The following is a 22,778-nucleotide window of genomic DNA, read 5'->3' on the forward strand; positions in this document are numbered from 1 at the left end:
TTCAGAGTCAAACACAGCAGCACTTTATTAACAAGGACAGAGCAATATGATCACAAGGAAATACTCATAAGTCTAAACTGAATGCTATCTTGGGCAGCATAAAAGGAATACTAACAAGTGTAGGCATCCCAGTGTGTCTGTCTCACACCTGTTCAATGGGAAGGTGACTCATAAGCAAGGCAAGAACAGAGCGACACTGATACCACACACTGACTACTTCATTACTTTGAGAAGGGTAGTGAATGGTCATACCCCCAACTAGAAAGAGGAATCATTTGAGACCTATCAGTTGGGCCAACAGTTCTGTTAAGCTTTAATACTGCCTACTCCTGAACTCTGGTATTAACCTCCTCTCTATGTAGGAAGTCAATGTTCATGCTCTTGATAGGGGCTGTTTAAATCTTTCTGATTTCTGTCAAATCCATCTGACCTCAGAGCACTGGGTCTAAGAGTCAACTTCTTGCAACATTGATGTCTTTCCCTTGAGATCTTTAATAGTGCTAAATCAGCATAATGTTATCATAATTTGAAAATGACATGGGGGCACAAAAAAGTCCTAATTTATATACATGTGTATATATGTATATACATACACATTCTTTTCATTACTATATATGTATATATATATAGCATCCCATATTCCAGTATCACATGGCAGAGAATTTACAGTCAGAATAATCAAGACATTTAATTTAGTTTTCCTGTGGCCACTCATGTAGTGAACTGAAAAATACCAGTGTATTAATAAGGTCCCTTTTTATTACATGCTATTTCTAAGCAGATATTTGGAATGCTCAGAAGACTCCACTTTCAGTCTCCTAAGGCCTCCTAAGACATAATTTAAAGTGGGACTTGATAGAACAAATATCTTTGCACTCTAGTTGAAACAGAAGTAGTTTCTGTTTATATCCTAGGAAACCTTGGATAACATGCCTTGTTTGTGAAATTGAAAAAAACAGCAGATCAGCACACAAAGAGAAAGGATGCAACAGATATCAAAGTGGGTAAATACCCAACTATTCTGACTCCTCCTCATCTGTGCAAAGCAAGGTGGTACAAGTAGGCCAAGTCTGACTGGGCAGAGTTTGAGGAAGATGCTTTTCTGTTTGATGAACAAGAAAATAATTTTATGAAAATGTGGGGATGGGAGAGGGAGCAACTCTGTGCTTCTTGCTGTGTTACCTTTATTATGTTCCCAGTGTCACTGAGACTAGTTTAAAAATAGCCTACAAAAAGAATGTTCTAATCACCAGCCACCTTTTCCACCTTTCTTCTTTTTCTGTTGCTGTTTCTTTTTTGTTGCTGGAGCCCCTGCAGGTTTCTGGTGTCTTGGGGGTATGATATTACTTGTAGATGTAGATGCTGTTGCTGCGCTGCCAGGTCGTGGGGAGGTGGGTGGGCTGCTCACAGTTTTACTGGCATCCCTGAAATCATCAGATCAGGAAAGTGTTGGTCATTCATATATTCAACAAAGGAAAAGGCTATAAAAATGTATGTACATGGATTTCACCTCTCACAATCTCCCACACACATTTTCTTTTTCTTCCTTTCTTTCTTTTTTGGCCGCGCCACATGGCATGCGGGATCTTGGTTCCCCGATCAGGGTTGGCACATGTGATCTTGGTTCCCAGACCAGGGATGGAACCCATGCCCCCTGCAGTGCCTCCGAGCTCGGAGTCTTAACCACTGGACTGCGCGGAAGTTCCCACACATATTTTCTTTTAAGGTGCGTTCCCCAACTCCCTATCCATTTTTCTTTTGAATAAAATTTTTACTGCGTTGTAATTTTTAAAAATGTAATTGATGGTACATGTCAATTTTTAGAAAGCTTAGAAAATAAAGAAAAAAAAAACTTTTAACGACCTATAATCCTTCCATGTAGAAATAACTGATTTAGTAACATTTTAAATTCTGCTTTCTAGTCAAATTATTTATTTATATCTGTTTCTCTAGATATTTAGTTAGTTGAATTACTCAGTGTATATAGTTTCCTTTTGAAGGTACTGTAATCCTAACATCTGCAATACAATCCTACAATTCTAGTATTTACAATACAACCAAGCCAGAAACAGCATGTTTTCTTTCCTTTACATAAGCGTATTACAAAACATTTATTAAAGATATCTGACTATACTTCTCATACTATAAACATAACTCAAAAATTCTTAATGATGACCCTGAGTCGATCTCAGAAAGAAGCAACCTATGCCCTGAGGACTGGGAAGCAATGACTTACAATTCAGATGAAGCTCCTACAGTTGCTCCCTGGGTCCCTTTTCCAATCTGATCCTTCTTTTTACCCTTCTTTCTTCCTCGGTAGTAAGAACGTTCACGCATTGGTAGCCATCTTTCTGGATCTGGGGTCACTTTTGGGTCATAATTTTTAGGCAGTTTTCCTGTTTAACAATTAATTGATAAAGAAATGAGAGATCTGTCCATAATGTTTTCGAGATAGTTTGTTTAAACACTGTGTCCAAACCTGGGAATAAATAACATTAAAACTGAAATAAACTTATCTGAGAAAGTTTTATTTGTATAATCTAGCAGCGGAAAAAGGACTTATTTCTAAGCATGACACAAAATTCAGAAGGCATAAAAAGATTTCATAGATGTATCTGTATAAAAAAGTTCAAATTTTCATTTGGTAAAAGATAATTTTTAAGAGAAATAACAAAACAAGAAAACATTTGCGTACTATGTAACAGAGCGAATTAATATTCTTAATATAGAATGGGTTCTTGATAATCAGTAGGTAAATCATGTAAAGAAAATGGGCATAGCTGTAATTAGAGTAAGCCAAGAGAAATAAAAGTCATTAACTATGTGAAAAGATGCATGACCTCACTAATTAAAAATAATAAGGATAGGGGAGTTCCCTGATGGCCTAGTGGTTAGGATTCCAGGCTTTCACTGCCGTGGCCTGGGTTCAATCCTTGGTCAGGGAACTGAGATCCCATAAGCTGTGCAGCGTGGCCCCCCCCCCAAAAAAAAAATTAAAGGATAAAAAATTCTATATTAAAAAGTGTAATATGCAGTGTTTGTGAGATAGTGGGCAACTCTCAAACACTATGGCAGAAGTATATACTAGTATAGCCTCTGTAGAAAGCAAATAATTGGCAGTACCAGACAAAATTTATACTTTTAGAAATTTATCTTGCAGAAACTCCTAAGTCACAAAGCTATATATGTGTTAAGAATACTCTCTGTGATATTCTTGAAAACAGCAAATTAACTTAAATGTCTATCAATAAGAGAATGATTAAATATAGTATTCTCACACTATAGCAAGCTATAAAACTGAGTTAAAAAATGAAATACATCTATATTTAATAATTTGGAAAAATGTCTGCACAATATAGTCTAAAGTAGAAGATTAAAACAAATTATCCCGATTTGTTTATATCAGTTTTGTAAAAATATTAATTGAGCATGTAAATGTGTATGTGTTTATATATACAAAAAAAGTTAAGTAATTATCTCTGGGAGAATGAATTTGGGGTAGGGAATTTTCCATTCTTTATGCCATTCTATAATGACAGAAGTCTCTTACCTTTATTTTGTTTTTATTTTCTTTTGTTTTTATAATGAACATATCTCTTGTAAATTAAAAAAAATACTCATCTGGAAACCACGAAAACAGAAAAACTGAAACTGGAGATTACTGATATCTACAGTTATCAGCTATTTCCTGGCAGTATTACTAATAAATAAAACAACATGAAACAAATACTTTAGTTTTTACCAATTTCCAAGTACAGTGATAAAAGTGAAGAACTAGTAAGACTTGTAGGTAAAGACAGTGGAGTGAATGCAACACTGGCTTCTGCACTATCTAAAACTCCACTGAAATAGTAATAAACCCATTAAAAGGAAGAATAGTAGAAAAGATATTTTCAGTAAAATTCTAGAAGCTGGAAAACAGATGGAGGAGTGGTAATAAATTTAGCAGATTTGGGAAACCTGAATCCTTGATTTTGCAGCAAGCAAAATCAAGAAGCAAACTGATTTCTACCACAGATTTCCCAAAGACTCGGGAACAGGTAGGTGGCTCCAGGGATATCCTCTGACTAGTTGAAGCCAAGCATGGTAATTCCACCCTCTCTTGCCATGGATTAAAATAGGTAAGCCAATCAATGCATGACATTCCTCTGGTTAATGGTTCAGGGCTGGACACTGACCTATACTGGCCCAATCAGGTTAATGGGAAAGACTTGCCAAATGCAGAGGCTCTCTTTACCTCCTGCTGGATATAAATAACAAGTATATGGCTCTGTTTCCAACAAACATCTGATTACTCTAGTGGGATTCATTTTTGTGTACAGGAGAACAAAGAGATACAACTACTGGATAAACTAACCCTGATATAACCTTCCTCTACACTGCCAGTTTCATAAACAGTAAATTTTCTTAAGCCAGTTTCACGGAGTTCTATGGTACTTGTAGCCAAAAGCACTCTAATGTAGAAGAGCTTACTGTTGCCAGGCACTGTTCTAAGAGCTTTACATGTAGTATCTTATTTAATCCTATGAGGTACATACTATCATATTCCATCTTACAAATGAAAAACTCAGGAAGGTATGTTAACCTGTTCACAGTCACAGTGACAAAGAGCAATGTTACTAGAGCAACAATTTGAATTCAGGCACTCATAAACTTCAGAATTGCACTCTTTAAAGTTATAAATTTAAGTAAATGTTAGCTATAGTCAAGACAAAACTCAGTTTCAAAGATATGAGAGTTTATGTCTGAAGATTTCTATGTAAGGCCAAACTCAAGCTTTTACCTTATAGAAAGAAATCTAAAGATTAAAAAAAAAAGCCTTACCCTTCTTTTTTTTCTTCTTTTTTTTCAAATCTCCCTGTCTACAAAGAGAAGAAAAATCATTATCATCATTGTGATAAAATATTTATAGAGCATTAAGCATGTGCAAAAGAGTGAGCTGGGTACTTTGTCATAAAGGTGTTTAAGATTTGGCGTCACCTCACCAAAGCTAATAAACCAGTTGGTTTACTAATTTAATCAAATTTAATCAAGCTTCAAACACCATTACTTTTTGGAAGGTGCTTTAGAAAAGAGGGGTGACAACTGTTTTAAGAAAATAGATACCATTTACACTGGCACATACTAAGTCTATGTAAAAAGGTAAGAAATCTGTACAAGCATAAAAATCTATAGTTCTATGCTAAGTTACCTTATATTTGGCAAAACTAGAAAACAGATAATTTAAACTCTTTGCCAGAAGAACATGTAAAGGTATCATACATGCAAAGAATATTTCTGGGAGGATATGCAAGACAAGTAACATTGGTTGTGGCCTTGGGTGGGAAGAGGGCAGACAGGGGTGGGAGGAAGACTGTACGTTTTTAATCTTTCAGGCTTTGAACCCTGTGAGTTTACTGAATTTTTTAAGTAAGTAAAATCTTTATTAAGTACACTGACAAAAAATAAATAAAGGTATTTAAAGAGCATAAAAAGTCAGGGGAATACTTCAAAATAACTATTAAGTACTCTGACAGCTATACTCTGACAGCTACAGTAAAAAAGAGGAAGACATTAAAAAAATCCCTCTGGATACACTCATGTGATATACCTCTACGGGAACTATGAAACAGTGAACCAAAAAGATAAGACAGCAACAATGTCTGCCCAAATTTCATTCTACCAAGTCATTCAATTGTGAAAGTTCTTTTAGGGTACCCTGAAGAATAAGAAATGCAACATACAGCATCTTACTTTAGAGCTTCATCTCTCACTCAGACTATGCAACAGTCTTCTGAATTGTCTCCCTACAAATCATACTACACAGCCATATCTGCAATTTCCTAAGACTCTCTGCCATTTCTTACTTCTTTGCCTTTGCTCACATTTTGCCCATCTCATCCTCGTCTTCCTCCAGAGTCAACCTCCTCCATGAAGCCTCTCCTAACCTCCCACCGTCCCCAGGAAGGACTGACTATTCCCTCTGGTGTATTCCTCTATGCTTGTACAATCACAGCACGTGCAACCTTTATTTCAATTACTGCTTAAGTATATTTCCTTCTGTTAGACTGAAGTTCTTTTCAGGGCAAGGACAATGATTTACTTTCGTCACTAACATAGTGTTTAACTTCAAGAGAAACTACACCTTTTTATGTGTCCAAAAGTCAACATAAAATGAAAGACATTAATAATGCCTAATGAAAATACTGTGCTGAAACTGAGAAGCTTTAAAGTCAATGTACATCTTAATAATTGTCTAATGGAAAAGATAAAGACGATTAAAGGATTAGAAAAGAACTGTATGTTCTTACTAATTACCCAACCCTGTTTTGGAAAAGGAAAAAAAAAATACTGAAAATATTTAAATACACATTGTATGAAAATCTCCTAAGACCTGGCTTGAATTCATTATTTTGGAGTTCTTGATAAGGCTTGAAATTGGGATCATGATAAAATGAAATTTGGAACAATGCAGTATCTCTGAGACTGCAATTTCTTATTTAACTTTTAAAAATCTATTATGAGGATGGTAATACCTTTTTAACAAACACAGAGTTCATAATGAAGTCAATCATATACTGTTGCTGATATATATATTTTTTTAATTATGAAAAATCAGATTTCAAAAGTCATTCAAAAAAAGAGAAAACTGAAAAATTATGAAAGTCACAAAACTGGGGAAGTGCTATATCTTTTCCATTCTCTATTCATCCTGAGAGAAAAACAGAATCTTAAAACAGTTTATTTAGTAGGCCTCTGCTATTTTTGAGATGACAATGTACGAGAACAAGAAAAGAATTGGAATTTGACTTCTTGTAAGTTATTGAAGCTGGCTAACTTTCCTCCAAATCAGCAAAATAAACCTTATCTGAAATTTGGTCTAGAATTCTAAATGATGTACTAAATGTACATCAATATCTCACAGGTAAATAAAGTAAGACACATCCAGCCTATGGAATACTATGCATAAAAAGAATAAAATATGTCTACATTGAGAATATGGAAAAATCTCTAAGACTTATTAAATGAAAGAAAATTCGAAGACAGTTAAATACAATATAATCCCATTTCTATAAAAAATATCTAATCTAAGGAAAGTATTTCTACATCAGCTCTGTGTGCAAACACAAAGAAAAAGATCTGGAAGTAAACACACTAAATTAGTATCAGAGGTAAATTGTGGGTGGGGAGGAGGAGGGGAAACAAGGACAAAAAGCTGGGCACAGCACAAGAGAAGGGAAAAGAAACAAAGTAGACTTAAACTTATTCACATGGAATTTTTACAAGAGTGCATTTTTTATTCCTTATATAACTTAAAATCAGCATTAGTGAATGTTACAATGAAAAACATTACCCTTGCTCCTTTGGTTGACTATCTCCAGCAACTTTTCCACCCTTCTTCCGAATGTACGTAGCACCAGGAGAATTTTCAAGAGCCTCAACATCTACTTTTAGAGACATACTATCTGATGAAGGCAAGTGTTTACTAAGGCTGGCATAGAACAAGAGTTCAGGAACACAATATATATACATATATATGTTTGGATCTATCACTGTATTTTTCAGGCACATTGATCAATAAATTCCCATTTTTGCTTTTACTAGTTAGAGGAGGGGTTTTGTTTGTTGAAATTTATAACAAAAAAGCCCTGGTCAAAACAGGTAAGGGAAGGGATTTATTGCACTACTTGGGAGCTGTCTAGAACAATCAAAAGGATACGCTTTTGCCTTCTCAGGATCTACAAGTGAGTAAGCAGAAATAAGCTGTGCCAGGGTGTGAATATCTTTTGGATTTTGTCTAAAAGAAGAAATAAGAAAGTCACTAAACAGTTTATAAAACTGGAGAAAGTAACATAAACAAGCAAAATAACTCCCTCATATCAAATAAAACTTGGATTTCTGCACCTCCACCTTTCAGAGCTTACTTCCATAGCTGTTCTAGGTCACTAATTGCCTCCTTCTTCCGTCCATATTTGAGTTTGAAGTTTGCAGCTTCTCTTATCAAGGACAAATGAGCAGGAGATTTGGGCTATAGATTCAATAAAGAAAGAAAAAAAGTTTTAAGCTAAATATCTAGCAAGTCAATGAAGTTATATTCATTATATCTTTAAAATGGACCTACCCATTAGATTTCTCATCTTAAGTTTTACTGAATGCACGAAACAACAAAAAGAAATTCACACACACACACACACACACACACACACACACACACACACACACACAGGGAAAGACAAATTAGTACAAGTGAAGACCAATTTATGAACTTGGTATACAACCCATCTCTATTTAGATTGTCTTGTCTACAACTAGAAATATGCATAACCAAATCTTAAAGTTACGTCACTATCGTTCTCAAACATTAATTTGACACAATACTTCCTAGAACACTGATATCTCTTCACTGCTAATAGTGCTAACAGTATTAATGCCCCCTGTGTGTATGTATATCTATAAGTTGGATAATGCCTATGCAAAGACCCATACTGGAAAAAACGAAGATGTTCCTATTAGATAGAGATACACAATTATTCTACGTACTGCTGTTGTACCAAGTACTACCATCCATGGGCTCTCTAGCCACTAAAGATGAGCTGTCTTATACACAAGCACGTACAATTAATATTCTTATTTCTTGAGATTACACACACAAACACACATACATACACTCAGGAAGGAGCTTCAGAAAATATAACTGAGCTTTTTTTTTTTGGTAGCCATTTCTTTCTTCTAATAACATTATCTGGATCTGGTATACATAAAAACTGAGTGACAGTCTAATAGCATTCCATTTTTTAAACAGTGAGTTGAAATGTTTCAATTCTTAATTTTGAGTTCACTGCTGCAGCTTTTTATTCTTATGCAAAAATGTACCCTCATAACATTTTACTCCATCTTTTTACCTGACGGTTTTGATACCACTGGATAGCTTGTGTGAAGACCTCAATGGCACTGTCAATATCTTCCTCATGGCTGTACATTGTCACTAATGCAGACACCTACCCAGCCAAAGGTATAAATTAGTGAACAGAATTCCTCCTTCTCTCTCAGAATAAACTTTTTGAAAATGAATAAAGTTAAAGAAACAGCAAATAAAGGTTGCTAGGCTCTGTACTAGTACCTAATTCATCATAAAAATTGCTAATGCATAACTAGAAATACCATGAACAACAATGGTGTTTTCCAAACACAAAGGTGATTATCTGTAAAAAAAATACCTCCCCTAAAGCTCATTCACAAATGGTTTGTTACCAGTACACAACAAGGTAAATACAGAAGTTGAGAAGAAGCACTTAGAAAATTAGTTTATATGATCACTGAGGTACACACACTAGAGAGGCTAAACTTGCATGTGGCCTCCACTACATGAAGCCAGTGAAAGCTTGCCTAGTGTGCTGGAGGGACAGCAAAGAGGGCCATGTAACTGGAGTGGAGTGACAGGGGGAGGAGCCATAGGCAGATGAGGACAAAAAGGAAACAGAAACAAAAAGCCAGATCATTGAGAAAAATCAATAAAATTAACAAACCTCTGGCTAGACTAATTAGAAAAAAAAGATAATAGGAACAAAATGTCCTACAGATATTAAAAGGATAAACAGGGAATATCTGAACAACTTTCATGCCAATAAATCCAACAACCTAGATGAAACATTATGTTAGCCAGATATTATATTTGATTCTAACATAATCACAGCCCAGTCTTAAAGTATGATTCTTCAAAAGAGAAAACACTACCATAATACTATTATACATTTATTGAGTGCCATTTGTAAACAAGCTGTGTTGGAAAATGAAACAGTCCCTGTACAATAAATGTACATACCACCACTACAGAATGTTTTTACTTCGAAACAGATGTGCTCACAGCTATATTAGTGATCTAAACCTGTGATGCTTGAATAATCAGAGAACTAAAAACTAAATTCGTAGGCCATTATTACCAAATTGTTTTAACTCAAAGAAATCACACTGAAGACATGATAAAATAATAGGCTAAGAAATTCCCTATATATGTCTTAGGATATTTAAGGTTGGCTTTCAAGTGGTAATATAAGGCCTAAACAGTTCCTGACACATTTGACTAAATAATAAATCAATGCAAAGCAGAGCATAAAATGTAATTAAATTTACACCAGAAAGCTATTATTTTAACTACAACTTCTACATTTTGAATAAAGAAATAAGCAGAAATTAAAGTGAAAACAAAGAAATATCAGACATACCAATGAACTATTAATTCCATTACTTTTTCAGTCTTAAAATATTTTAGTTATAAACTCACCATGCCTGGTTTATGCTTTAACTGCTCTATGCTTCTCAATATCAAACATGCTTTGGAAATATTACCTTAATAGAATAAAAACAAAATCAGCATCACATTGAAGAAAGCATCTCATGGAGAAAAAAAAGATAAAAAATTTAAGAGTCATATTTTGTAACATCTCTAAACACTCAAGCTTTGGGACCTTGGGAATAATGTATTCTATTTATTCATTTTACAAACAAAGGAAATTAAATCCTAAAGAAACAATATATCTTGCTTATGCCCACAAAGTTAATGGCAGAACTGCTACCAGAAAAAAAGTCTCCCAGCTCCCAATCCGTTGAGTTCTATTTCTCCCTTTTCAGAGTGTAACTTAAAAGGCAGGAGTCCTTCCCTAAAGGCCTTGAAATTGTTACTGTAGATATGAGTGCAATGGATAGTTTCCTACAATGTTAAAGTCTGATTTTCTACCCATTGCAAACCTCAATTGCAAACCTACTCAACAAACCTTCCAAAGTCTTTAAAGACAAAACAATAACCATGTAACAGACTCATTCTCAGTAATATTAGTATGATAAATAATCCTCACAAAAATAAACTGAAAACTGGATGAGAAAAGAAGATACAGAGGAAAGCAAGAAAAAGAAGAAAGAGAGGTGGGAAAAGGAAAAAGAAACAAAGGAGGAAGATAAGAAATGTGAGAATAGGGTAGCTATCAGGTCTCAACCTGATTTTCATTACTACCCCACTGAGGTGCCTTTTTAGACATTGTTTTTTCCTAATTGCCAACTCCCCTCCCCTCTACCCATGAACTTTTCATTTTAGCCATCACAATATCTAAGATTTTTTTCAATCCTGTGCACCAAACCAATTATCACCTCCACTGAGAATGTATGGTCTACACCAGAGTTGTCTGATGGAACTTTCTGTGATGATGGAAACAGCCTCTATCTATGCTGTCCAACTACACACATGTGGCAATGAAACTTCTGAAATGTAGCCAGCACAACTGAGGAACTGAATTTTAAATTTAGTTTAAGTTTGGGACTTCCCTAGTGGTCCAATGGTAAGAAATCCACCTTGCAATGCAGGGGACGCAGGTTCTATCCCTGGTCAGGGAACTAAGATCCCATATGCCGCAGGGCATCTAAGCCCATGCGCCACAACTACTGAGCTTGCACACCTCATCTGGAGAGCCTGCGTGCTGGAAACCACAGAGCCCACACCCTCTGGAACCCGCATGCCGCAACTCAGAGCCCACATGCATTGGAGCCTGTGTGCCACAACTAAATGAGAGAAAAAACCCTCACACCACAACTAAAGAGAAGCCTGTGTACCACAGCAAAGAGCCTGTGCACTGCAATGAAGGATCCCACATGCTGCAACTAAGACCCAACACAGCCAAAAAATAAATAAATTAATAAAATAAATAAATCTTTAAAAAAATAAATTCTGTTTAATTTTAATTTAAACTTAGAATAGCTACATATGGATAGTGGCTACCAAACAGGGATAACACAGCTCTAGATACTCAACACTGGTTCAAAATTTTAAACAAAAAACTGTCAGTTCTCTGTAAGATTCAAAAACACAAGTTCTCATTAAACTTCCTTGCCTCTTCTCTACCAAAGATATGGGTTATAGAGTATAAATGAAGAATAAAGGGCTAAGAAAATTTGAAAACTAGGAAGCAAAGTAACTCTTAATTCATGCAAATACTACCAAGTGACAGATATAAGCATTTCTACACATGACGTACACAGGAAATTCAAGTATAGAACAGAGGAATTCTATGCTTCTACAGACTTTCAAAGCATGGATTGAGAAACATTCTAACAATTTAGGAATTAACCCAAGAAAAGGCCTCCTAACATTACTAAATATGTTGGAGTTCACACAATCTAGCTTCATATTTGAAACAGCATTATGCTTCACTATTATGCAAAAATTTTTAAAAATCACATAGTCCACAACTATTTCAGAATCATTCCAATCATATGTTTCCATTAACAGGGTTATTTTAATCATAATGAAATAATCATGAATACCTTGGGAAATTTTCAGCTGTGCCATGGTCAGCTTAATTTCAGCAGCGTTTTCTGGATGCTGATCTGCAAATTCCTAGAATTTTTTTAGTTGGGAAAAAAAATTACATTTACACAACTAAGCGCACATATTCTAATTACTTATTTCAGCCTCATTAAATTTTTTTAAAAATTAATTAATTAATTAATTAATTGATGACTACATTGGGTCTTTGTTGCTGTGCACGGGCTCTCTCCAGTTGAGGCGAGCGGGGGCTACTCTTCCCTGCGGTGCACGGGCCTCTCACTGCGGTGGCCTCTCCTGCCGCGGAGCACGGGCTCTAGGCACGCGGGCCTCAGCAGTTGTGGCACGTGGGCTCAGCAGTTGTGGCCTGCAGGCTCTAGAGCGCAGGCTCAGCAGTTGTGGCACACGGGCTTAGCTGCTCCACAGCATGTGGGATCTTCCCGGACCAGGGCTCGAACCCATGTCCCTGCATTGGCAGGTGGATTCTTAACCACTGTGCCACCAGCGAAGTCCCCTCATTAAATTTTAAATCCAGTTTTGAAACATTAAACTTCTGGTTTCAGGTCAAAATTTTAAATTTGGAAAAATTTTATTTGACATCCACTTTGCTTAAAATTGTGCTCTGAGGGCTTCCCTGGTGGCGCAATGGTTGAGAGTCTGCCTGCCGATGCAGGGGATATGGGTTCGTGCCCTGGTCCGGGAAGATCCCACATGCTGTGGAGTGGCTGGGCCTGTAAGCCATGACTGCTGAGCGTGCGCGTCCGGAGCCTGTGCTCTGCAATGGGAGAGATCACAACAGTGAGAGGCCCGCGTACCGCAAAAAAAAAAAAAATTGTGCTCTGAAAGAAACTGCAATAATGTCAAGTCTCTAGGAAGTCACCAGTAGAGAAACAATAATTAAAATTACTACATAGATTTTTCTTTTTTTTTAAAGAAAGATACTCAGAAAAAAAAAAGACGACTCCTTACTGAGGATCCCTGCTTGGCAACTTTGCCCCTCAGGATGGTCCTAATTTTATGCTGTCCAACTTTCCAACGTAGTCTACTCTCAGGAAATTCGAATGTGATTTAATGTTTGGTTTAGCTTAATTAAAAACCAAGTCAGTATCTCTGTAATTGTTTGAGGTTTTGGATTGGGACTTACTAGAAAATACATTATTGAAAAAGGGGCTAAGCATGTTCTGGTATTTTAAGTCTAAAACAAACCGTTAACTAGTGTTACATCAATCTCCAAATGAAAAGCATTCTTCGGAGTTTACAGCAAACATTTACTAATGCAAATTTATATAAAACAAAGCTGCGGCCCAAGAATTAACTAAAGTGACACTCTGGCATGTGTATAGTGGTATATTACCTATTAGTTTTCCCATGAAATTTACAAGCTTGTACATTATTTTAATAATGAAAATAAAACAAGGCTACAACTACCTGACATCTCATTAAAAATGCAAGTAATTGTTTTACCTGAAGCAGCTCTATTGCTTTTGTGTGCTGCTTTTCACGGCAGAGCTGGGCAGCTTGGATTAACACAGGAAGGAGATGCTCAGGACTTTGGGACTGTAAACTGGCAGATATTTTGCGACACTGTTCTGCCTAAAAGACAGTATTTCCCCCCCCCACAAAAATAAGCCGGTTAATTAAATCAAACATTAAGTGAATGACCAAAAAGAAAAAAGGATGGGGAGGTGGAAGGAAACCAGCTGAAACAAAATAGTAAGTGAAGAACTACCTAGGGTAAGAGAGGTGGTTTACAGTACCCTCAAGTTTTTCCTGAAAGAAAAAGATTTCCATTTACTGAATGTAAGCTATGAGTTCTTAAAGCATTTAGGAAAGAATAAGTCCTAAACATTCATTTGGATGCTTAAATTGCAGAATTTTGTTTAAAAAAACCCAGAACACATCAAGTGTCAGCCTTTGCTTCAAAGCAACAAAACGTATAGGTATTTCTTGCTACAGTATTTAGGAACAACTTGACTCAGTGCTAAATAATGAAAATGTTACTGCCTCTCAGTCCCCCACTGAAAACCTCTGCTCTAGAAGAGTACAAAATCATAATTTAATTAGAATTTACACATATTGGAGTTAGAACTGCCCTTCTTATTTATAACTTGATGTGATTATGCACAAACTAAAAAGACGGATCTTACATTTATAATCACGATCAGCATCTTTGATGATTTTTCCTTTAATTCAGAGAAATTAGAAATAAGGTAATGAGAGAATTTTCTCATTTACAGCCGTGAATAGTGTTTTCTTCTTAAAAGCCACCACTGTAGACCTTTACAAAGAACTGGGCAAATTACTTACTTAACAGATAAAATCTATGATACATGACCTTCTGAAGACTACATGAGTCTGAGACAAAATATAAGCAAAAATATAAACAGACTGGACTGATACACCCATTATGCCTCATGTGCCATACTCCAAAAGGTTTAGCCAGGGGAACCAGAGGTCTGTTGCCTACCTGGTTTGTGTACATAGCAAGTAAAGCTTTATTAAATTCTATAGCTTGCAGTTGTTTCTTGGAAAGCTTAAACTCCACTCCTTCTGCATTGGTTAATTTCACCTTCTTCTTGGAGTCAAAGACATTTTGGTCCTGACAAAGAAAAGTTCATTCACCATTAACAGCAATCTCAGACTTCAACTCTTTTAACACTCCAAGGCCTTATTCCTCTTTCATTTTGTTATTTTATGTAAACACAACAAGAGAGCTTGGAAGATAATACACCTACCTGGCTGGGGTGCCTATGCTCCTAAGGTACATATAAATTTGGCTTGGTTTCTTGGTTTGGTTTTATCTTTCTACTATTAATTGCTTTCTTTAGCTTTTTGATGAAAAGTACAAAGGGACTGCACAAATCTTACAGTGGAAATTAGGACTACAACGATACCTAAATTTGTAATATCTACAAACTATCTTTAGAATTTAGATGACAAATGAGGAAAGTAACTTATTCCTCTCTGACATATTATCATACATAAGCAAATGGAATGGAATAAGAATGGAAGACAATTAAGTCACACTGCACCCTGAGAAGGACAAAAAGGGCATCTAAGTGTCTACTATGTGCACAGTATTCTAACTTTGTTAAATATTATTTGCAAATATGTGTTACCATTGTGCTTTTTAAACCATGTCTTCTACTAGTTTAAAGACTAAAAGGAGGCAAAGAAGAAATCTAAAATAAATTCTGCTTTTTACTGTGAAGCTCCAAACCAATGTGAAATTATTTTAAATGTACAGCAAGAAACTGGCTTTCATATAAATCAATCCTCAAGAAACCATATTTCTAGTTGGTACTCCTATGTCACTATTTTAGTACTTAAACTCACCATGCATGCCACTGCCAGACTTCTCTTAAACTTTACTACCATGACACTTATTAACATTTTTGATTTTTCAAGGTCTCCCACACCTTGGTTATTATTCAATGTAACCTTTTTTTTTTTTCTTAACTAGCCAGCATGTATGTATCCTCATATCTTTTGTTCTCTCACTTTCCCTCCATAAGTCATTTGCTTATGCTGTTGCTTAACCTTCAAACCATATCCCTCCTTCAAGCCTCTATTCAAATTAGCCAACCCAGATCTTCCTTCACCAAATACTGTAGTTACAAGTATACAACAAGAAATTTAAATGTGCACAATTTTTTTCAACACTAGAATTTTTTATACTATGTAATGATTAAGACGACGTTTCATCTTTATTTTTGCATTTCCTATTGCATGCAGCACCATACTGAGTAAAAAATTAGAAATAAATGTTAACTGAAGAAAAATTCAGTGTATAAATACATTTAGATTGAGATATTTAGTACTTCACATACTCTCCTCCCCACAATTATATATCGGATAAAAACAATTTGTCCTCACTGGCATTTCAAATTGTTCATAAACATAGGCAGGTACATCTTGCTGCTAAGAGTCAAATGCCAGCATCAATTTTTGGAAACCTAAACCATGCCAATGCCCTACAACATCCTATATCTATTACCCCCCTAATGCCATTATCCTACATCTGAGAACCCTCTGAATTTCTACTATAGGGGGAGAGAGATACCACACAGGCCTAAAAGGAGAGTGCATTGGAGTCAGAGACTAGAATCTGAATCCAAGTTCTACCTCTTAGTGGCTGTGATCTTATACAAATCACTTAACTCCTTTTAGCCTCAGATTACATTCCTATAAATTGGAGACATGTACTGCCACCTAAAAAGATAATTGTGAGGATGAAATAAGCTGGCACTTGGAAAATCACATAGCCTATCAAAAGAACCTAAATGTTACTTTTCTAATTTTCTATTGACTTGAATTTCAAATTTGAACTTGAAATATCTTCCCATTAGAACAATGTTCCAAAAGGTGGTTAATTTGACTAGTACAGTACTCTTTAGGATTGTTTACATACATGCTTGTAATAGTTTACACAGGGCTTGCGGGCGGGGTGGGGGGCAGAGAAAGAGAGAGAACCTGCCCATGCCTCCTCTCCCCCAAAATAAAAACCACTGGAAAGAGAAAAACTATATACGGAAAACTCGTATTCAGACTTACTAGATGAAGAAATCAAAGTCCAAACAACTTATTTCTCTAATAAGTATTCTCCATATAATGATAATAATGGGAAATAATATTGTAATTATATTAATATTATAATTATATAGAATAATAATTTTAAAAAACAATGGGAAAAGGGTAAGATTTTTAAGTCCAGGGTATGTAACTACAAAATAGTTTTATTATTTGAATATACCTTGCAGAATCATTATGCGAGTTAAATAAAACTCTCCATTGTGATTTTGTTGCAACTGGACTCTGTCACGGAAAAACTTATCCTAGAACAAGGCTGGAGTAATATGCTTCCAGCAAAAAATAGTGTAAGAAAACCATGGATATTCCATACCTTGTTAATTGTAATGATGTTATTTGCAATCACAGCTAGCAGTGCTACATCTGTTGGTCTGCAAACAAAAAGCACCAGTCAAAAAGGAATAAACCTTTAAAAAGAAAACTCATACCCTATAAAAGACACTTCATTTTAATAACCCACTTACTTTAGTTTTATTATCTGATTGTAAAGTTGCAAAGCCTCCTCTGTATGACCCTGCAGCTGCATAATATAGGCCATCTGCCCGTGGATGATGGCCAGTTCTGCCTGTGGGTCTTCTTCAGTCCCATCCTAAGCAGAAAAAGAAATATTTTTTTTCCTGTGAGTTCTCCAAATTGATCCACATATTAACCAAGTGATCCAAACATTCAGAAGATATATCATCCTAAAGAAGACATACAATTTTCAGGAATTTTCCTGTAAAGTCAGTTTGTTAAAATTTAGGAATAGCTACCAAAAGAGGGAAGCTTAAATGAGAATGGCAAAAAGACGAATTCTGGAAGGACATGGCGACAAGCTCAGGAATACCATTCACTGATCATTTTTATTCTCTAAAAAGTTAAGACTAAAAAAAAAAAAAATGTGAAAAACAGCATACAAGTTTAACTTTTTACAATACCCCTAAATTCTGGAAACAATTTTCTCATAAGAAACACATTTTCAAAATGCTTCACTCTTAATTCTAAAATAATTCTAATCCAAAGACTACAAAACTCTAACTAGTAACTATCACTGTACAAAGAACTTCAAAAGCTGAAACTAATTCTGTAATTAAAGTAGCAGCTCTCTTAACTGATACCCCAGATCAATCTGTATTTTCCATTCCTTTGGAGAGGTTGACTGATGCCCACGTAGAGAGAATGCTCAAGGCTAGGAGGCTGCTCTTTTTTGCCATACCAGGCGCTCCTACTCTCACCTGGTAAGCATATGTTGACCAGGTCAGACTTGTTTGTTTCCAATCCCATTACGCCAGTTGTGTTTGATAAAGAAATGATAAAACTTAAGTATTGCAGTAAGACAAGAACTATGCATGAGAAAAGAGACTTGCTTCGATGAAAACTATGTTGAATGCTCAGAAATATTTGACAAAGGTTGAGTTCCTAAAGAAAATTACTATCTAATTAGGTATGAGCCAGAAAATGAAGAAAAAAAAAAAAGGACTCTGTAATGAAACTAATTCACAACTGTCTTTAAAGTATTGTTATACTTAAGGAAAAAACCCTGGAGATCATGACTGTTGGATTATGTATAGTTTATGTAAGGAATATGCATGGAATTCCTATGAATAGGACCTTACTCAAAGACCTGAGCCCTACATCTAAAACAGGAGAATGAATTTATATGAATTTAAAATGAAATGCATAAGGCATATAAAATTTTGTATTGTCATTTCTCACCCTGAGAGAGTCCATCAAATAACTGGTCAAGAGGGTTTCTGTGATTCTTATCTAATGAATCAATATCATTTCAAAAAGTCAGTAAATACTACAGAGAAGGCTCCTACAAATTTATATTAGCAGAAGTGTAAAATCTGGGTTTAACCACAGTGGAATACTTACAGAGTCTTCTGATAATGAACGGCGGCAAAGATCTATAGGAGAAAATGGTTTTAAAATTAACATTGCTGGGTAACTCTCGTTTCTTTCATGTTCCAAAGAACAAGAACTAAATTCTTAGGGAGAAGATTTAAGATAATTTTAATAACAAGCAAATTTGGAATTTATCGTTAACATCAAATATATTACATAAATATTATCAATCCTTGATTACTCTAGCTCTTTGGCATTTCCTTTCACTTGCAATCCCTATGTTAAAAAAAATTTTTAAGGGAATTTAAAATATATAAATGTAACAAATGTTGATTGCAAAAAATCAATTATAGAAAAGTATAAAAATAAGGACAATAATCCTGTCACCCAAAGATAACCACTGTAGCATTTCAGCTATTTTTTTTAATGTAAATGCACAGCTACATTTTTAAATGAAAGTGGGACAGTCTACTATTTTGAAACTTCCCTTCCCCCATTTAATATACTGTGGACATCTTTATGTTACAACACATTTACATCTGCATTATTATTTTTAACATGATTATTGTTAATGACTGCATGGTAATCTATTCTGTCATTGTAATAAAGTCTTCTAATAGGACAGAAACTCATGTTCCTAAATTTTTGTTCTTATGAACATCCCTTCAATTAAATTCAAATATATATATATATCTGTATGGATGTTATCTAATTATTCCCTTATTTCCTTAAATTTCTAAAAATGAAATTCTTAGATCAAAGGGTATGAAAATTTTAAAATCTGCTATAGCACCAAACTGCCCACTGCAAAGCCTCTACTACTTTTACATTCATACCTGCAATATATGAGGATGTCCTCCCATACCACTGTCAATACTGGGTATGATCCAGAAATTATCATTATTAAACATATTTTTCTCCTCATGATGCTCTAACCTCTGCCCTTATTTTAACCATCAATATTTAAGAATAAAACAGACCCTGTTTCACCATTTTTCCTTCCCACCATTCATCGCAGTCCCTACAACATCACTTTTATAGCTTCCAAGGGAAATGTATGGAGAAGAAAGTCGAAATGTTTCAGGAGTTGAGACCAGACATAAGTTCTCTAATAAATTATTTTCTTTTTCACTTAAGAGCTTCAAAGCATGCAGATATTGTATATGGAAACATACTAAGTGGAGTTAAAATGTGCTTGAATAGTGTTATCAATGCATAAATGTGGCACACCATATTGTTACTATATTTGTGTACTTGTTTAATACCAATAATAATGATGATAATAATATTTACCGAATGCTTACTAACTCGGTTAATTTACATTTAACATTCACAGTAAGTTGTTCAAAAACCTACTCCTCAAAACTCAAACTTAAGGTTTGGTGTGGCTGAAAATGGACAAGTAGACTGGCTTAGGAATAACATAGTAACAGAGGAGAGACAACAGTCAAGAACCCAAGAGAAAGGCTAGATGGATTTTGAGAAATTTCCACTGCATCAATAATTTCCATTTAAAAACTTCCCAAAGTTTTTAACTTTTTAACTTTTGGAAATACTTTGCAAAGTTATATGCACATTACATTTACATATCATTTTAACAAACTTCCAACCTTCAGCTTTTTGCAGGATTTTCATTGCCTGGTTCAGCTGGCCTTGTCCTATCAGCGCACATGCAGCATTGTAGCACAGTTCGTGTGTGCCTTCTTGGAGACCCAAGTTCTCCTGTCACAGAGAATACCAGTCAAACACTAGACAGGAATATTATGTCATGGCTGTGTAAGTACACAGAGATACTCACTGGAACCACTTTTTTCCAGTTACTTTGAGCTGCAACAACTGCTGAAAGGTTTGTTTTTCTCTCCTCATCATAATCATCTTGAGAGTTTCGGACAAGATCTCTATACACAGCCAGGCATTCATCATAGCGTTCTAATCGGTACAACTGAAGAGATAAATAGCAAGTAAAAAATCAGAGAAGACAAATATTGTGTTACATCCCTAACACCATATAACCCCTTTTTTGGAACCACCATGTAAGAAACCTAACTCAGCATAACGTGGGCAATTAATTGTTTTTCCTTTACAATTTTCCAACTAGTTCTGTATGCTACTAATACTTCCCAAAAGTTACTTGCAATGAATCTCTACTATATTGCATATTTGTAGGCATGATTCAGTTAGAAAAGCCATTGTATTGACCCCCATCTTGAGGTGAGGTAAGTGCCTAAGTGGGTTGTGAAAGAAAACCATTCTGTAGAAATCAACCAATCTGACTTACAATCCCACAAGTTTACTAAGCCCCAGTAAACAGGAACAAAATTAGATGTTAACAAAAGGACTTACTATTTCCTAGTTCATTATACTGAATCTTCATTTCTCTTTTCCAGAAACCAACTATTGTATAGGGTAGTATCAAGTATACACAACATAATTCTTGCTTATTTCATTCAAGTTGTTCTTAAAGGGCGATAAGAACTACCACTTGAGTCAATTAGTCTACATGTATGACAGAGATGGGTGCCCTTCATCAATATCAAAATGCTGGAATCTACCCTAAGCTAACCCAGTTTACATGAAAAGTTCTTTATAGACCTACAATCCATGAACTTGCCCAAATCTCTGTTAAACTCACACTACCTTTTGCGGACAATATATTCAATACATTATTTGCCCTAAACTGACATTTTAAAAAATTTTAAGAGGGTTTTGCTAGTTCTAATACAACATTTCTGTCCTCTTATCATAAATAACCCTATTTTACATTAGGCTTAATTGTATGTCTCAAAATTCTTTTAGAATAAGATATTTCCAGGGATTTCATGAACCATCTGAATTCATCCAAATTCTTATTCATCATGATTTTCTTTATTTTACATTTAGAATAAAATATCAGTTAAAAACTAAAAAGACTGTTTCAAAACTGTGTAAGTATATAAGCTTACTGGCCTTCATCTTTCCAACTAAAAAGTCCAAATTTCATAGGATAGTTCTTAATTTTCCAATTACCCTTAGGAAGTCATTTGTTCATAGAACACTATACATGCAATTGTTCATATGAAGATCAAGGAGAGGGAATATGTTCAAACCTCAAGCACTGGTTTGGTGGCAAGTTTTATGGAGCATCAGGATGGGCTGGGGTTCCTCATCCCTGCTCCTTGCTATAGGTAGAATCACGTTCATGCAGGACGACTGTCAAACAGGGATTTTAAGGCAGTAATTACCACTTGTCCATAAAGCTCCTTTAGTTTGTCTGTCTGCTGGTTGGCACTTTCTATTGTCTTCAAGGCATTCTCAATTCTGTTCAGCCTGTACTCACAGTATGCCTTCTCGAAGGAAAGAGAGTTACTGAAAAAGGAAAAACCAATGTCTGATTATTAGCTAACACTGCAGAGCACCCACTGTAAGCCAGACACTGCTCTAAGCACACTTGATACATATTATTTAATCCCCATTAACAACAGATGACAAAGGTTAGCGACTTGTCTAAAATCAGACAGCTCGTAAGTGGCAGAAAATATTACATCTATTTCCCTAGGCTCTCTTGCTTTCATGGATATTCTTATTAGAATTACTGGCCTTTGAAACGAATATATAAGAATGAAATCCTGAATTAGCTAAAAACTGTTTCAGATATAAAGACAATCTGAACATGTTTTAAATGGGTTGTTATAGAAGTTTCTTAAATCCATTTAAGAACCTATGATAAGCCATATAATGCTACTGTAACTTGTCAAGAAGCAAATAATTAGCAAAGAAAAAGTAACTAGAAATCTTAAAAGAACATAGAACTTGTAATCAAACAACTGGTAAACAGACAACTACAAAAACACTACTTACATACACAGACTTAAAAATTCATCTACATTAATGTCACATATGAAACATTTTGAAGTTTCAACCATAATCTGTGAGGAAAAATAAACATCAAGCAAATGGCAACATCCTTTATTCACCTAACAAAAGATTATTTGAAAATTTCCCTCTCTCACAAAATGGCCAAAAATCAAAACACTGAATTTTAGCATAAACATGTTTACTAGTAGAAAGCAGTGTCCCTTTTATTACCCTT

General features: G+C 35.1%; 1 protein-coding gene across 2 annotated transcripts in view; it reads right to left on the reverse strand.

The window, feature by feature from the left end:
- The window catches only part of SRP72 (signal recognition particle 72), a 26,447-nt gene continuing 3,669 nt past the window's right edge, over positions 1-22,778 (reverse strand). The window contains exons 3-19 of one of the 2 annotated variants that reach the window (XM_060148135.1): positions 21,931-22,054; positions 20,508-20,651; positions 20,320-20,431; positions 18,740-18,771; positions 17,347-17,471; positions 17,196-17,253; positions 14,760-14,891; positions 13,757-13,849; positions 12,292-12,364; positions 10,262-10,326; positions 8,883-8,978; positions 7,905-8,008; positions 7,700-7,777; positions 7,334-7,471; positions 4,825-4,862; positions 2,237-2,396; positions 1-1,424 (exon numbers count right to left, since the gene is read on the reverse strand). In XM_060148135.1, coding sequence (XP_060004118.1) covers positions 1,247-1,424; positions 2,237-2,396; positions 4,825-4,862; positions 7,334-7,471; positions 7,700-7,777; positions 7,905-8,008; positions 8,883-8,978; positions 10,262-10,326; positions 12,292-12,364; positions 13,757-13,849; positions 14,760-14,891; positions 17,196-17,253; positions 17,347-17,471; positions 18,740-18,771; positions 20,320-20,431; positions 20,508-20,651; positions 21,931-22,054 — 1,750 coding nt within the window. In that variant the 3' untranslated portion in view covers positions 1-1,246. Of the gene's footprint in view, positions 1,425-2,236; positions 2,397-4,824; positions 4,863-7,333; positions 7,472-7,699; positions 7,778-7,904; positions 8,009-8,882; positions 8,979-10,261; positions 10,327-12,291; positions 12,365-13,756; positions 13,886-14,759; positions 14,892-17,195; positions 17,254-17,346; positions 17,472-18,739; positions 18,772-20,319; positions 20,432-20,507; positions 20,652-21,930; positions 22,055-22,778 lie in introns of both variants that reach the window. The other variant, XM_060148134.1, reaches the window with a different exon arrangement.

The sequence above is a fragment of the Lagenorhynchus albirostris genome, chromosome 4 (assembly GCF_949774975.1).
Source record: "Lagenorhynchus albirostris chromosome 4, mLagAlb1.1, whole genome shotgun sequence".
Classification (NCBI taxonomy): Eukaryota; Metazoa; Chordata; class Mammalia; order Artiodactyla; family Delphinidae; genus Lagenorhynchus; species Lagenorhynchus albirostris.